This window comes from Rhineura floridana, chromosome 4 (genome assembly GCF_030035675.1).
Source record: "Rhineura floridana isolate rRhiFlo1 chromosome 4, rRhiFlo1.hap2, whole genome shotgun sequence".
Taxonomy (NCBI): Eukaryota; Metazoa; Chordata; class Lepidosauria; order Squamata; family Rhineuridae; genus Rhineura; species Rhineura floridana.
In genome coordinates, this window is record NC_084483.1 from 22,408,330 (window position 1) to 22,425,371 (window position 17,042).

Genomic DNA, 17,042 nt, shown 5'->3' on the forward strand with positions numbered 1-17,042 from the left:
CAGGCTTATGGTTTTTAATTGGGAGAGTGGTTAGGTATGTCAGTGGCCTTTGCTGTGCTCATCCTTTAAGTGGGATGCGTGGGACTTGTTTCTTTATATATATATATTGCTGGATGAATATGTTAGTGTTTGTTGCTGTTTTTATATGATTTTTAATGTCTTTGTTATTTTTATTTTGTCCATTTGAGGCATGTGAGTGCAAAAATGCAACTAATAAATATAATTTATAAATAGGTAGGGCCAAACTACTTGCTATGTTAAATCTGAAACAATATTTAATGTAATTTGTGTTGGGTTTTTTAAAAAAAGAGTAATACTGTAGAGAAGGACTGATCAGGACTGCAGTGTTGCTGTAAGTGGGGTTTTTTTTACCGTTTCCCCATGCTGTCACCCCAGTGTAGGGTTGCCATATTGCCCTGTTAGCCGGGTTTTACCTGGATTCTTTGCATGCCACCCGGCGCCCATTTAGCCCCTTAGGTGGCCCAGATTCTCAGCTTTAATTTTAAAAAAAAGTTTCTAGGTGGTCCGGTTCTCGAGATATACATAAAAATGTCAGCCACCCCAACTGTTAAATCTTTCTTTAAACAGTACTGTATAGCACTTTGTAGCTTTAACCCCGCCCATTCAGAATTGCAGCCAATCAGTGAAGCCAGGGTTGTGTTTCAGTTTGATTGACCTGAGGCAGTGTCTAGAAAACCTCATTGCAATGCCAGAAAATGGTGGTCCCCCCCCCCAATTTATCTGAAAATCTCATAAATTGGGTAAGTATATACATTTCAGGTTTTTTTCCTCTTGTGTGTAGGAGTCAGATCCTGGGCAGTGTTTTGAAAACCTTCCCAATACTTGCTTTTGTAAAAGCAAGGCTAATCCCATACGCCCAGAGTAAATCACATTTAATTCAATAGGACTTACTTTTGGTTAGACATGGTTATGAATGTGCTGAAAATCAATGGGACTTTGGAGTGAATGTAAAAGAATTGTGTTTGTGTACTAACTCTTTCTGTCTCCCCTCCAGTCCTATTTTAAAGCAAGTAGGCAGGGCTTACTTAGGTATTACAGTTTTTATTCTGTAGGAAACTAATATTGATTTTTTTTAAAACTAATACTGATTTTTCTGCAATGACCAACTGGTTTGACAATAAACTATTATATGGATTGTATATACTATTATATACATCTGCAGTGTGTGTGTGTGTGTGTTGTGTGTGTGTGTGTTGTGTGTGTGTGTGGAGTCTTTCCAACAACCCAGTGAGGTAGGGTTGGAAACCAAGGCAGCTCACAACAAGAAATAAATCCATTTAAAATCCAGTAACCATAAAAACAAGTATAAACAGTTGCAAAACAGCGTAAAGTGGCATGATTCGGAATTTTGGGTTGTGTGAATGAAGTTGCTTATCACTTGAGGTTGCATGTCTTTCCCTGTTTGGGTAAGCCCCACTGAATACACTGGGACTTGCTTCTGAATAAATAAACCTAGGATTGCACTATAAATATCTTTAAAGTTTGTGTAAATAATAAATATATTTGATAGTCATGCTTATATAAATATTTCTTCATTCATATTTTTGGTTTTTGGTTAGGAATCTTGACTGGTTGTGAGATGCTTAGTTTTCTGCCTTACTCATAGGAATCTTGTTGTGGTTGGTATGGTATTGCATTTAAGAAATCATGGTACGAAATGGCCTGAATCAGTATAAGGCAGATTCCTTGGTTCCTAAAAGTGGGAAGAGACTCAAGGGCCACAGTGACTCCAACATTTATTTATGTATTTTTATTTACAACATTTATATACCACTTTATTGTAAAAAATCTCAAAGCGGTTTACAGAAAGAATTAAAACAATAAAATTATTGGCAAAAGCGTTAAGGATAGATACTTAAAAACATTCAAAATAATAAAACCAACAATGAGTTAAAAACAGATTTAAAAACACAATAGCTTCCACATGCCTGGAGAGGCTTGCCTCAAGAAAACTGATTTTAGCAGGTGCTGAAAAGAGGCGTCTGCCTAATGTCAATAGGCAAGGAGTTCCAAAGTGTAGGTGCTGCCACTTTACAGGACTGATTTCTTACAAGAGCAGAACAAGTACTATGTGGCACCCATAACATGGAAAGCACAGCTTGAACTTGGCCTGGTAGCAAATCAGCAACCAATGCAGATTTCAGAGCAGAGGTATTATGTGCTGATAGGATCTCACTCATGTCAGCAATTATGCTGCAGCATTCTGCATTAACTGCAGTCCCCAGGTCAGGTTGTGCTGCGTGGGGATTTCTGTGACCTTGGCTGACTGGCTGCTAGGATTTTTTTAGTTTGGGTTTTTGCTTATGAATCCTGACTGGTTGTGGGATGCTGAGTTTTCTGCCTTACTCATAGGAATCTTGTTGTGGTTGGTATGGTATTACATTTAGGAAAGTGTTACTGCCTTCTGTGTTGTTTTTTTCCTATTTGCATTTCACTTATCTTTAACCTCACTCCGTTACAGCCATAGAAGCAACAGCAGCATATGCAAGAATTAACTCCCATTAGTGATAAGAGCAAGAATTTATAATTATTATTTTAATTAAAACAAGAGGCTTATCAGTACTTTGAAGAGGACCAGATATTTCTTTTCTTTCTGAGCCCAGGACTGGGTCTTTCATGATGCCCGGGGGGGGGGGAGCAGGAGAGTAGTCGATAAAGCAGACATCCTGGCACTGGGAATCTAATTAGCAAGGTATGTGTGGGGTTGTTGCACAGTTCCAAGCCCAGTTTCATTTTGAGCAGGGAGGTGGAACCTGTGTAGATGTGGTTGATCAAAGGGAGAAGAAATTTTGAGTTAAGCAAAGCTCTGCTTTTATAAAACCTAAGAAACATACAGATACTTCGAATGTCTGAGTGCCTGCACCAGTGGAATACTGGAGGAACTTGTAAAACTTGCTGCAACAGTATTTACAACTGAGCATGTGGTGTGAAAGACTCCTTTTCCTAACATTTTGGCTTCTTGTTTTTCTCCACCCACCACATCTCTGAAATATATCGTATATGTAATGGTTAACCGTACTGCTGCCCTGACTTACTTTATGTTTGTTGCTGTTTTGTGTTTTTATTATGTTTTTATATTGATTGTGTATTTTTATTGTTTTTAATATATTTGTAAGCTGTGCTGAGCTCTGTTTTTAACAGCAGAAGGGCAGGATATAAACCCTCTTAATCTATCAATAAATATTCCATAGTGTTGGAAACTAGAGTCATTTAAGGCTGAAAATGTTAAGTTTTTTTAAAAAAAGATTTCTCACATCTTTCCCCAGTTTTTGGTGGTAATTCCTAGGCACAAAAACAAAACAACTGGACAATCCAAATATTAATATGCAAATAATTTGCATAATATGCAAATTAGCCTGCCCGGATTTGTGGAACTGGAATATGGCAACCCTACCCCAATGACAATCACTCCCTTGAAGGTGTTGCTTGCTATAAGCCAGAAATTGCTATAATGCTTCTTTTATTTTCAGATGAGGGGAATGAAGCTCCTGTTGTTTTAACTGCACAAACCTAAATTTCCTACTTTGTGCTTGAATTCCTCCTGCAAAAAAATAGATAGTCTGGGGGTACCCAGAACATAAGGAGGAAATTGCAAGTTATGGACTTGGAAATCTAAAAAAGTAGATAGGACCCTAAAGGAGAAGGATTTCAGATACTGAGCAGAACTTCCCAGCCAAACCTTTGGTGTCAACTCACTAGTAATCTTATTATTAGGGGGGTCTGCAGTCATGATCACTGAAATAAGAGCTAATTTTGATTGACATCTTTTCTTCAGTTGAAGTTTTTTAATCATTTTACGTATTGTGTTTTAGCAATTATGTTATGGCCTGTGCCCAATATGGTAATAAAACTGAATTTAACTGAACTATTAGGGGAGTGCCTAAAGGGGTAGAAAGGAAACTGTTGGTATAATATATTAAACAATAGATTAGCTTAATTTTAGAGATGAGGCACAGAACAAGGTAGGGCTGAAAATGTATTTAGGCTATGGTCTAACAAGAAGCCAAAATGATAGTTTGGTAAAATTCTACGATGGACTTTAGTTCAGACACTTTCTGTCAGAAATAAGGAGTTATGCTCTGTCAGTCTCCAATCTGGCTTTCATCTGAACTTTCTCAATGACCCAACTAAAAAGAGATCCTTTAAATTTGTGATAACTGGAACCAATGTCTACAAAGGGGGATTTCCACTGATATTTTTTAAGGCCAATCTGTATTCACATTTTAGATGACATTTAAGATGACTGTAAGGCTTTCATTAAACAGCTAGAATCAGAAGAGATAAAAGGACTAGTGTCTTCTATCCTTCTGAGGATAATTCTGGATTACATCATCAGAGTCTGTACAGGGGCATGCCTGATGGGTAACTTTGTTTTCTTCTCCATCTCCTATGAACTGATTTAATGACTAGGTTCTGAATTGTGCATTTCATATGTATCTTTGCCTGTTTAAATTTGATTGAAATTGTTAAAAAATGTTTTAGGGTTTAAAATTTCACAAATGGTGCAGTGCGTGTGTGTGTGCAGAGAGAGTTTGTATCAGTGGTCATCACCAGTGATATCACAGGCCATTCAGTCATTAAGGTAAGCACAAAACTGAGTTGGGATGGGGAGGGCTGAAAGGCTGTGCAACAAGATTTTTTTGCACATATGTTGTTCTGTTAAAATACCATGGAAATGATCCCTGCTTTACTGATCACTGAAGGGCAATTTTCAACTGAATTAGAAAACAAAAGCCCACCATTTTTCAGTAAATTCTCCACCTGTCAAGGTTAAAGTTTTTTTTAATGTATTGTTGTACTCAAGTCAGATCCAGGAGGTCCTTTGGCCAAGATCCTCAGAGAGTGCCTGATAACCAACACACGGCAGGAGGTAAGGCTGGAACTGACATTCTCAGAGTAACCTTGATATAAAAGGTCAGACTGAAATGTATATCGAATTTGCCAAGGTAATTAATGTTAAATGTTCTTGTGCTTGGTCTAAGCAAATGTGTACTTAAGGAAATGCAGTTTGTGCAACCAAAACCTCTATGAGGTATTGATCGAGATCCTTAACAAGCTCCATGGCAATCAGAGCATTGCAGGAGTCATCAAGCAGCTTAAGGACCCTGATTTAGCAGGACTGTCCTTTTCTGAGGTCAGTAATGCTTTAGACTGATATGTCTATATGTCATGGGACCATTGTACTGCCCTTATTTGCCATCTGGAATGGCTTTAATATACAAAACAAAGGGAAGAGGATAGCACCTGCTGCTGCAATGAAAACAGTACCCCAATCTAGATAACCAATCACAAAAAAAACTACCATGTGTTTTATTGGTTTATTTATCTATTAAACATCTGCCAAGACTCTGCCCATGATAAACATGTGTGAGTGTGGTGTGAGTAGAAAATACTGCATAATTAAGCACTTTTAAATTTCATGGATTTATTCATTTGTTATTTATCTATCATTTGATTTACATCCCGCCCTTCCTCCAGTAGGAGCCCAGGGCAGCAAACAAAAGCACTCAAACATCATAAAAACAGACTTTTAAATACATTAAAACAAAACATATCTAAAAACACTTTTTTAAAAAAGCTTTCAAAAAAATTAAAAACATATTGTTAAAAAAAAGGTTTAAAACATATTAAAAAGTAATTCCAACACAGGCACAGACTGGGATAAGGTCTCAATTTACAAGGCTTATTTAGCCTACAGGACTAAACCTTACAGAAGTACTTGGCGCTGTTCAGTTATGTTCATGTAATCATAGCCACAATAATCTAAGCGGAAGCCATTTATTTAACAAGATTTATATAGAATTTAATAAAAAACCCTCCAAGTGGTTTCCATAAAATAATAAAAATATTCATAAGAAATTACTGATAACATCAACACACTTAAAAAACAAATAGACACAATAAAATTACCAAAATACGATAAAATTTAGTTTTAAAAGCAAATATACTTAATAAAATGTCATGCTTGGGTACATTTGCCTGAACAAAAAAGTTTTTAGTAGGTGTCAAAAAACAATACAATGAAGGTATCTACCTTCTATCAATGGGCAGGGGAGTTCCAGAGAATAGGGGCTTCCACACTAAAAGACTGATTCCTCACAAGTGCAGAACATGATATGGCACTTCTAAAAATGCCAGTTCTAGGTATTATTACCAATTCACAGTTAAACGTAGCTTGCATTCAGAATTGTTAGCTGAATTTGCCTTTGGTGCTGATTGGCAGCCTAGTGGCAATCAACCTGAAGAACTCTACGTGGTAGATATAAGACTTGTTTCAACTGATCAAGTAAAACATTTTAAGTGTCAGCAGTGGTCTCTCATGCAAATAGCGGTCGTCTTTATTTTAACTTCCCCACTCTCATACTTTAATAAGTCAAGAACCTTTTTGTTTGTTGGTTAAGATTCAATCTCAGTGAAATATGCTTTTTTTATTTTCTTGGAACCGGAAGCATGTCACTAACAGATGTGTGTGTGAGAGAGAACATGCTCTCTGAGAACCATGCTGAGTAACAAGTTGCTAGGCAACTCTTCTAAATCTCATCTTCTCTTCCTGCCACCATCAGGTAAACCCAAGAATACACCACTGGCCTTCCTTGGAAGGCCTGTTTCCTGGAATGAGGAAGCTGAGGATAAGGCCTGTATGTGATGGTTGTCTAGAAAGACTGTCACCTGATTCTAGTAAGAAGAAATGAGTGCAGGTGAGCAGTTTTTTATTTTATTTATTAAATTTATATCCCCCCTTCCTCCTAGAAGCCAGGGCAGCAGAAGTAGTGGCAGAAGCAGATGAATACATGATGTTTCCTGAACTCCCTGGGTGCACTTTCCAATTCATTGAAATGAGGGAGCTGAGCTTTAATGTGCATCCTGGAGTGCACAGGAGCTCCATGCATACAACACAAAAACTGAACAGGGCTGGATAGCTGCAGTCCTGCACATAGTTTCATTTTCTTACATTTCATTGGTTTAAATGGAGCCTCTTTAAAAATGTATTTATATGATATATATTTATATGATTTAAATGATGAATGACTTCTCATTCATTTGGTCCCTCTACACACTAGTAAAACAACTATCTTTCCATTTGGATCATTCACTCTTCTCTCCTGTTCACTTCTAGTTCTGTGTATAACTGTGTTTACGTTAGACTGTAGAGTGGCCCTGTTTTTGCTCCATTCCTGTAGGCAATTATCATTTGAGTTCACTGTCAGAGAAATAATTGTGAGAAAATGTTCTTACTTATATTAGTCCTCAGTCACATATCAGTACAATTTTTGTCATATTGGAAATACTAAGGGTAGAGACATATTTACTGTTCTGTTGGTTCCAGTGCATCTCCTCTTTTCTGAAAATGCGGGCACATGCTGTTAGTCAAACCCCACCCCTTTTTACTGTAAATCCTAGTGGGAGCAGCTTATGCACATATTTTTTTAATTCAGCTTCAAACAGATTTTGCAACTGATTGACAGATCAACCTATTGCCCCCCCCAAGGCGTGGCCTATGGATATGCTTTGCTGTAAGTAACTAGAGTGCTCACAGCCTAAGATTAGGTACCCAAGTTTTTATCATGAAGAGCATCAAATATTTCAAGCTGCTGTTTGTTCACACATTTCTCCCATTCTGCAAAGCCTCATTGCTACTTGCACTTTGCTGCACAATGATAAATGAAACTCTATCCTTACAAATTTGATGCCAAAATAGTAAGGAAAATGCACAGGAAATTGTTTTCCTATGAATGCTGCCTACCATTTTGGAAATCTGCATTAGAAAGTGTATTTCTTTAGAATACAATCAATTTCCCTCCAGCTATTGTTCATATGTTTTGTTCCTTGGAATATATCAGGTTATATATAGACTCAAAATATGCTACTAGAAAAAATTAGAATGTTTTCATGCAGTAGAATTAATTCCACCCTCTGAAACAAGCAATCTGCAATTATACTCAAGTTTCCTAAAAATAGCAGGCTAGAGTAAAAACTAACAAATTAGCTGGAACAAATCTGCAGAGACAGAATCCCTGTGTCTTTTTGGAGGTTTTATGCATGCAGCCTTTAACTGAGCAGAACTGCGTGTATGGGTTAGGGTTGGGAGGAAGATGGGAAAGAAATGCCCAAAATTAAGAATATTCTCACTGGATATAGAATTGCGTACCATCTCCCTATTTTAGTCAGAGGAATGCAAAATGTTTTAAGAGCTATTTATTTATTTATTCTGTAAAGATATTTATATACCACCATCTGGCAAAACATCAGGGCGGTGTACAGCAACATAAAAACATCTAAAACAATACAAAACAATCATTAAAATGACTGGCTCCTCAAGAGACATTTGAAACAGCTGCATATAGGCCTGCACAAAAAAAGTCTTCAAGAGATGCCTGAAAGGCAAAAGGATGCCTGCTGAATCTCTGCTGGAACCATGAAACTGCCCAAGCTAAATGTTCCACTTCTAGTTGAGGCCAGTTAGGCCTCTGTATCATGGGAAACAACTAACAATGCTCCTCTGGATTATCTCAATGATCTGGCTGACTGCTAGGGCCAGCATCAGGCATGACTGAGCCACTGGGCACCAGCTTGCCCCAGACCCACAGCACCATAGCCCAACACACACACACAATACAGGCAACACGGGGCTAATAAGTCAACCTGTGTCACACCTACCTCTCATATCGAGTGAATGACATGCATGCATAGCATCCATGCCAGCCATCAACCAAGATGGCGGTGGGGGCATCAGCCATCTTGGATTATGGCAAGCATGGGATGCCCCCACTGCCATCTCAGGTGATGGCAAGCGTACGCACACAGTGTGCATATCATTCACACACATTAGAGGTAGGTGGGGCGTGCGTGTGTGCTTATAGAAGCCTGTACTGTCTGTATTGGGAAGGTGCCTGGGAGCTCCCTCTCCGTGATCTGCGGCAGGATCGGGTTGCAATTAGGAGCTAGTAGCCAGAAATGAATGTTTTTACACTATTTGCTGCTAAAAGTGTGCACTAATAGTAGACCTTAAAAGCTATAGAAGTTGGTCTCATAGGATTACATCACTGTCCTCATGGTCTTCCTCTCTGATACCTTTGTTCTTTCACCTACAATTTTTTAATACATGGAGAACATTTCCATGGCAAGTATGGAAGTCTAAATATCTTTATAGACCAAGGGCTTTTTATAAAGATAATAGTGTTGCACAGCACCCCAATCTCTGAGCAGTGAGATTTCCAGGGGTCCCTACGCTCATCCTGGGTTTGGTTTCCTTGGGAAGAAGGTCAGCGGAGACTGTGGTGTCTTTATGAAATATGGTTTATTTATTTACACACATTCCAACCTGAGCTTAGGATGGAGGGGTTCAAGGCATCAGCAGTCCAATATCCAGGGTTACAGGAGGCACCCCAAAGCCATGGTGCAGAGAGCCAGTCTCTTGCCTGCCTCCAGTTCCCAGCCTTTCTCAGATACAACTCCAAACACAAGCCGCTCCTCAGTCCCAGCAGGGGCGGGGGGGGAGGCTCTCCTGAAGAGTTTCAATTACTGTAAACCGCCCAGAGAGCTTCGGCTATGGGGCGGTATATAAGTACAATCAATCAATCAATAAATAAAAGGGTCTCCCTGGCCCATTCACCAGTTGATTGGCACCTGATGGACCCATTAACCCACCTGGCCACTCTGTTAGATTAACAAAAGAAACTAATCTGACCAGCAGAGGAGTTTCTCACCACCAGGCACAGGATTCCAAATCAGAGGTTGGAAGGGGACTCATAGGAATTATCCATCTCAACCCCCCAAACTCACAACAATAGGATGCCATCTGAAGATGAAATACGCATAATTTTGAATGAGGTCCCTCTACGCTGGTTTCAATGGCGACAAAAAGGCTGACAGTTTACAAATTGTTAGTGATTAATGTAACATCTTGCTCTGTGGGTCAAATTTCTAATACACACAGACACACACATTCTCTGCATACACAACTTTATTAGATAAAGATGTGGGCAACCTCTCTGGTCTTAAAAAATAATGGGACAGTGATTTTGGCATTGCAATAGAAAAGCAGGATTGGGAAAAATTATGGAACAGGCCAGGTTTGGCTCCTACAAACACAAGTCAAAGAACAAATACTCAAACTAGCATATCATTGGTATATCACCCTGGTCCTGCTATCTAGAACAACAGCATTAGCTACCTCAAATTGTTGCAGGGCACGTATTACCATATGTGGTGGTCGTGCCCAAGGATGATGTATTTTTGGATAATGGTTTTTAATCAAATTAAGACGATTGTCAGACCGCCCTTAGTTATGACCCCCCCCCCAAACTGGCTTTACTCAGCCTGTTTGATTGCAATAAAACAGCTGATTATTGGCACAAGAAAATTTGGCAATTGGCAGTAGCGGAAAAATTACTTATAAATTAAAGGGATTAAGCAAAAATTATTATTTTATAAGGGAATGGAATGATTTTATCTCTTTTGTTAATCATGGGAGGATTAATATATCCCCTCAGCACAATATGTACAGATATGGAACACCTAAAATTATACCATAAAAATTGGTGAACTAATCCCTAAGATGAGGTAATATGATCTAGGATTTGTTTGGGATATAAGACAGCCCAGCTCCTCAGCATATAATAGATTGTTTATGATAATATTGTTATGGGCTCAACAACTTACCTAAATACTTACCTGATGGCTTCCTTTTGTATGGTTTTATGGTTTTCATTTGTTAATACTTGAGAAGAATTGGAAGGGATTTCGGATCCTGAAATTTGAATGTAAACTATGATTTTAAGCAAACTATTACCTGCATATGACATGTTTTCACAGGAATACATCTGGTTGGTTTGTTGTTCCATTGGAGTTATTGTATATATTCTTTCTGGAAAATAAAAAATGTTAATAAAAATTTAAATAAAAATTTTAAAATCTTGGGACAAACCTCTGAGTAAGTATTGATCTGACTGTGTATCTTCATGGAAGTCAGCATAGACTTGGATTCCTTAGTCCTAAAATGTGTACCATAACTGATCTGGAAGAACTCGGTTAGTGTTCTGTCTCTTATTCAAACCCTGGGATGTGTATGAAACCAAATACGATAATATTACATGCTGACAAGCAGTTTTCTACCACGTACCAGAAAATGACTGTGCAGGAGAAAACAAACGCTCAGCTTAATAGTGGGTGCCATGCCATACCTGGAAACAGTTAATATAGATCTGGTTTGTAGAAGGTATGAGCAGTGCAAAGACTGAAGCAGCAGAATTATCATGAGTGAGGCGGAGCATGAGTAACAAAAATATATATTTAGCAGCAAAATATAAGTAGATTGAATTCTGGCAACAATCAAAATCTAGTTGCAATCTGATCCCTTTTGTTTGTATTTTGTAAATTATGTGTTTCTGTAGAAAAAACAATGAGGCATATGCTAATTCAATGCCTTTCATAGTCCAGTTCTGATGACAATCTGTAAGCTTACTGGTTTAACAGACTAATTTTACCATGCTAAATTAACTTTATGGGGTAATCCAGATTTGAAGATATTTATTTATTTATTTATTTTATTTCATTTTTAAACCGCCCATAGCGAATAGCTCTCTGGGCGGTGTACAAAAGATTAAAAGTACAGAAATACAAAATATCACAATAAATAAACTGAAACAAAGAGATTTAAAATTGTAACATTAAACGCATTAAAATGCCTGGAAGCATAGCCAGGTCTTAACCTGGCGCCGAAAAGATAGAAGCGTCGGCGCCAGGCGTATTTCTTCGGGGAGGCTATTCCACAATTCGGGGGCCACTACAGAAAAGGTCCTAGATCGAGTAACTGTCCTCCGGGCTTCCCGATGGGTTGGTACCCGGAGGAGGGCCTTAGACGCTGAGCGAAGTGACCGGGTCGGTTCATAGCGGGAGAGGCGTTCCACAAGATACTGCGGTCCCACGCCATGTAAGGCTTTATAGGTCAAAACCAGCACCTTGAATCTGGCTCGGAAGCAAATAGGTAGCCAGTGCAAACGGGTCCTCGTCAGCAGTCTGGCTGCTGCGTTTTGCACTAGCTGAAGCTTCCGAACTGTCTTCAAGGGCAGCCCTACGTAGAGCGCATTACAGTAATCCAACCTAGAAGTTACCAGAGCATGAACAACTGAGGCGAGGTCATCCCTGTCCAGATAGGGGCGTAGCTGGGCTACCAACCGAAGGTGGTAGAATGCATTCCTTGCCACCGTGGCCACTTGCGCCTCCAGAGACAAGGAAGGATCGAAAAGAACCCCAAGACTACGAACCTGTTCCTTCAAGGGGAGTGTAACCCCATCTAGAACAGGGTAAGCATCCACCATCTGGGCAGGGAAGGCATTCACCAACAGTGTCTCAGTCTTGTCTGGATTGAGTCTCAGTTTATTAGCTCTCATCCAGTCCATTATCGCGGTCAGGCAGTGATTCAGCACATCCACAGACTCACCTGTAGAAGATGAAAAGGAGAAATAGAGCTGCGTGTCATCAGCGTACTGGTGGCAACGCACTCCAAAACTCCTGATGACGGCACCCAGAGGCTACATGTAGATGTTAAAAAGCATGGGGGACAAAACCGACCCCTGAGGGACTCCACAATGGAGAGTCCAAGGAGTCGAGCAATGTTCCCCAAGTACTACCTTCTGGTGACGATCCGTCAAGTAGGAGCGGAACCACTGCCAAGCAGTGCCTCCAACTCCCAACTCCGCGAGTCTCCCCAGAAGGATACCATGGTCGATGGTATCAAACGCTGGTGAGAGATCAAGGAGAATCAACAGAGTCACACTCCCTCTGTCCCTCTCCCGACAAAGGTCATCATACAGGGCAACCAAGGCTGTTTCAGTGCCAAAACCAGGCCTAAAACCGGATTGAAACGGATCCAGATAATCGGTCTCATCCAAGAGCACCTGGAGCTGACCGGCAACCACCCGCTCCAGAACCTTGCCCAAAAAGGGGACATTCGCCACCGGTCTATAGTTGTTCAGGTCATCTGGGTCTAAGGAAGGTTTCTTTAAGAGAAGTCTTACTACTGCCTCCTTGAGGCTACTAGGGACTACTCCCTCACTCAAGGAGGCATTTATCACTTCCTTGGCCCAGCCGGTGGTAGTAGTCCTGCTAGCCTTCACTAGCCAAGATGGACAAGGATCTAGAGCAGACGTGGTCGCCCGCACCAATCCAAGTACCTTGTCCACTTCCTCAAGCTGCACCAACTGAAACTCATCCAATAATGAAAGACAAGACCGTGTTCTGGACACTTCCATGGATTCGTCTGTCATAACATCGGAGTCTAGGTCCCTACGGATGCATGCGATTTTATTTTGGAAGTGCCCTGCGATGTCGTTACAGCGAGCTTCAGATGTTTCAATAGTATCTCGAGGACCAGAATGTAAGAGTCCTCGTACAACCCTAAAAAGCTCTGCAGGGCGGCAGAGAGATGTCCTGATAGAGGCAGCGAAGTGAAACTTCTTCGCCGCCCTTACCGCTTTTATATACGACTTAGTAGAGGCACTTACCAAAGCATAACTGCATCCATCTGGAGTTCGTCTCCATCTGCACTCCAGCCTCCTTCTCTCTTGCTTCATCACTCTCAGCTCCGGGGTATACCACGGAGCTGTATGAGCTCTGCATCGAAGAGGGCGCGCGGGAGCAATCGTGTCAATACCCTGGGCCATCTCCGTATTCCACAGTTCAACCAAGGCCTCGACAGGAGCGCCAGTACTATCAGCTGGAAAAACTCCCAGAGCCGTCTGAAAACCAATAGGATCCATAAGCCTCCGAGAGCGGACCAACTTAATAGGTCCCCCACCTCTGCAGAGGGAAAGAGTCGTCGTAAGTCTAAAACTCAGCAGGCGGTGATCTGTCCATGACAATGGAGTAGATGAAAAACACCCCACCTCCAGATCACCATTTCCATGACCAGTGGCGAAGATCAAATCAAGAGTGTGACCCGATACATGCGTTGGGCCAGTAACAAATTGAGTCAGCCCCATGGTTGTCATGGAGGCCATGAAGTCCTGAGCTGCACCAGATAAAACAGTCTTGGCATGAATGTTGATGTCCCCCAACACCACAAGTTTGGGGGACCTCAGCAATACCTCCGAGACTATCTCTGTCAGCTCAGCTAGGGAAGCTGTTGGGAGCAAGGTGGGCGGTACACCAACAGGATTCCCAGATAGGCAGTCTTTTGGTGAAAGAAGTGGGTTGAATGTGGGAGATATACATTAGATCAGCTGTAGAATTTTTGTCATTTCCCATTTTTCCAGGTTAAATAGCAATTACCAATTAATGTAAAATGGCAATATCTTCAATTACAACATTTGCTATGATCTATTTATGGCCCAACTGCTCTGAGTGCTTCAGCATCTCCTAAATTGTTGGAGGTAATTACTGGATCCTTACAGAAAGCTAAACTTATAACAGTTGTTTATAAATGTTTATTTGTAAGGTAGAATTCAAAAAATGTGGGGTAGCGAATTAGAACGTATTATACTGCCTAAACGATGGAAAATGCTTTTGAATTTATACAGAATGTTTGCTTGAATCTGAAATTGAGAATGATTTAGCAAAAATTAATTTTTTTGAGTATGTTGGACACCACAATGTTTATATGGGAATACACTGCCCAAAACAGATAGATGTTGGAGGTGCAATGCTAAGAATGCCTCGTTGAGGCATATGATGTGGGCTTGTCCAGTGGTATATTCTTTCTGATCAGACGTTGTGTGATGGGCAGCCAGGCCTTGCCAGTTTTGTGCTGGAAGCTGGTACCTTAAGAAGGCCCCAATCTGCACGAGCAGGCAATATCCAGGCAATGACTTTTGAGGAGACCTCATTTGGACACTGCCTGGAGACTCCACCAGTGGGAGAAAAAGAGTACGGCAATAGCTTAGCTGTTGTGACTTAGACAGAAGAGAGGGTAAGCAGCGAACATATAAAAGGCCACAGAGAGAGAGAATGGAGAAGGGAAGAGAGGCCTGTGGAGATAGAAGGAAGAACCTGGGCATCTGGCCCTCTGAGGTCAGGGAAAGGTGGTCTTTACTTCCTGGGGGGAGGCCTTCATCACGTTGCCCCCCTAAGCTCTACGGGGTGTTGCCTAAGCAGGGGTACTGGCATCCCAGGCTTATCTATCCCCCGAGAACCCTGGGGAGGCATAGGAGCCCTTGATTTAATTTTGCTGAGGTCACTGAAGCTGAAGTCCCTTGTTGGTGTTGGGGAAGAACCTTCAGTGGAACAGTGAAGTTGCCCTTAGAAGGAGAGGTTGGTTAAAGATGTGAGGCTAGGAGAAATGGAAGCCTCCAGTACTTAGTGTGAAGTAACATTTCTGTAATAAAGCCAGATCTGCAACTGAATAGACATGAGTTGTCTTTACTTTGATCTTACCAGGTGGGCCCCATGGAAGGCACAGAGCAGAGTGCCTGAGATATACCCCGTCCCAGAGGTATGGGACAAATTGTTATCCATATTAATTTTGTACTGGTGAAGTCCTTCATATTTGCAGATGTTCATGCACTTTAAAATTATATTCCTGTAGTATGAGGGCTAACAGCAAGACAACAAAAATGGACTTTGGAAGCCCTTACGGTACCTAAGAGACTTATACTTTGAGGGTGGAAGGACAAATACCCACTGTCTATTATGCAATCAACCGAGGACTTAACTGCCCTGTCTACATTTGAACATATTTCATACTGATGTCAGTTTCAAGTGGATACATATTTGGACATCTTGAGGGCTTACATTAATTTATATGCTTAATTAAAGATGCATGTACTGATGGTTATTGTATTCATAATGTAAACTGATGGAGATTTATTGTTGATATTAGTAGTATTCATATATTTTTCTTTTTTGTATATTTAATATTTATTTTATTTCATTATTTTGTTTTCTTTTTCCTTTTATTGTTAAATTTGCAAATTAAATTTAAATTTAAAAAGACTGGACATTTTAAATGTTCAGCATCAACTTCACTAATTTACTCATCATAAGTTACCAAGTTATATTATGTTAACTAAAGAAAGTGTTCTGTAAACTCCCAATTATTTTTTGGCACTGTGTTTCACATTTGTGTTAACAGAAACTGTCATTAGTAGTGCTCTCTAAAATGCATTGAATAAATTACTTAGGCTGTGATTCAGAACCAAGATAGACAGGAACCCTTCAGTTTAATCCTGTTGTCCTATTTACTTCAAATATTTACCTACTGGAAGGGCGGGATATAAATCTAATAAATAAAAAAGAATAAATCAGCAGATTTAGCAAAGTACTCTGCCTTACCTGCTTTAAGAATAATGCTGTTAATGTTAGCACTGGAGTTGAATGCTGGCAAAAGCTGAACTGTAGCAGAATCGCTATTGAAGGAGCACAGATACAATCATGCTGAGTCTTGTTTTAAGAAAACAAATTGGCATTTATTAAAGGAAATACATATTGATATGAAAGATCCCTGGTTCTGGCTAACTAAGGTGGAGATGCAACAAGGCATGCTTGCTTCTCCATCTTAAGAGAAGAGAGATCCAAAAAGGTCTCCTCTTCAAGGGAGAAGTGAAAGAAGTAGAGTCAGCATCAACCCTAAGAGTATCAGTGTAGCACTGGAAGGTAGATCCACACAAGTAAGAAGGGAAAGGACAGTCTAGGAAGCATGGAGGTTCCTCTCTGTTTACTTTCCCGTGCAGACACATGAACCTTCAGTGCAAGCTGAATTGCACCCTAGTACTTTCAACAGTTAACAGTGGGTAAGAGGTTGTAGACAGCATCAGTGACTGAGAATGCAAGGAGTTTATCACCAAAATATCTATTCCTTGACTATTAAAATAATTCCTCATAGCAAGCCTCAATATTTCTTGCATATTATAAATTATTGATGGAACTTCTCATAGCATTTAACAACTATAGCTATAACAGAAGCTGAACTGGAAAAGATAAAGAGAAAATTGCATTTGTGCCCCTGCTGGTTTCATTTCTGTATGTAGGAAAAATCTGTGAAGTTTTTAAAACCTGGAACAGAAAATTCTAGGTCTAAAAACTCC

The 17,042-nt window shown here is 40.2% G+C and overlaps 1 protein-coding gene across 1 annotated transcript in view; it reads right to left on the minus strand.

The window, feature by feature from the left end:
• Positions 1-11,294, minus strand: part of RAD51AP2 (RAD51 associated protein 2) — a 69,780-nt gene extending 58,486 nt beyond the window's left edge. The window contains 1 exon segment of the mRNA XM_061626051.1: positions 11,205-11,294. Within this exon segment, the coding sequence (XP_061482035.1) occupies positions 11,205-11,294 (90 nt within the window).
• Positions 11,295-17,042: the final 5,748 nt, after the last annotated feature.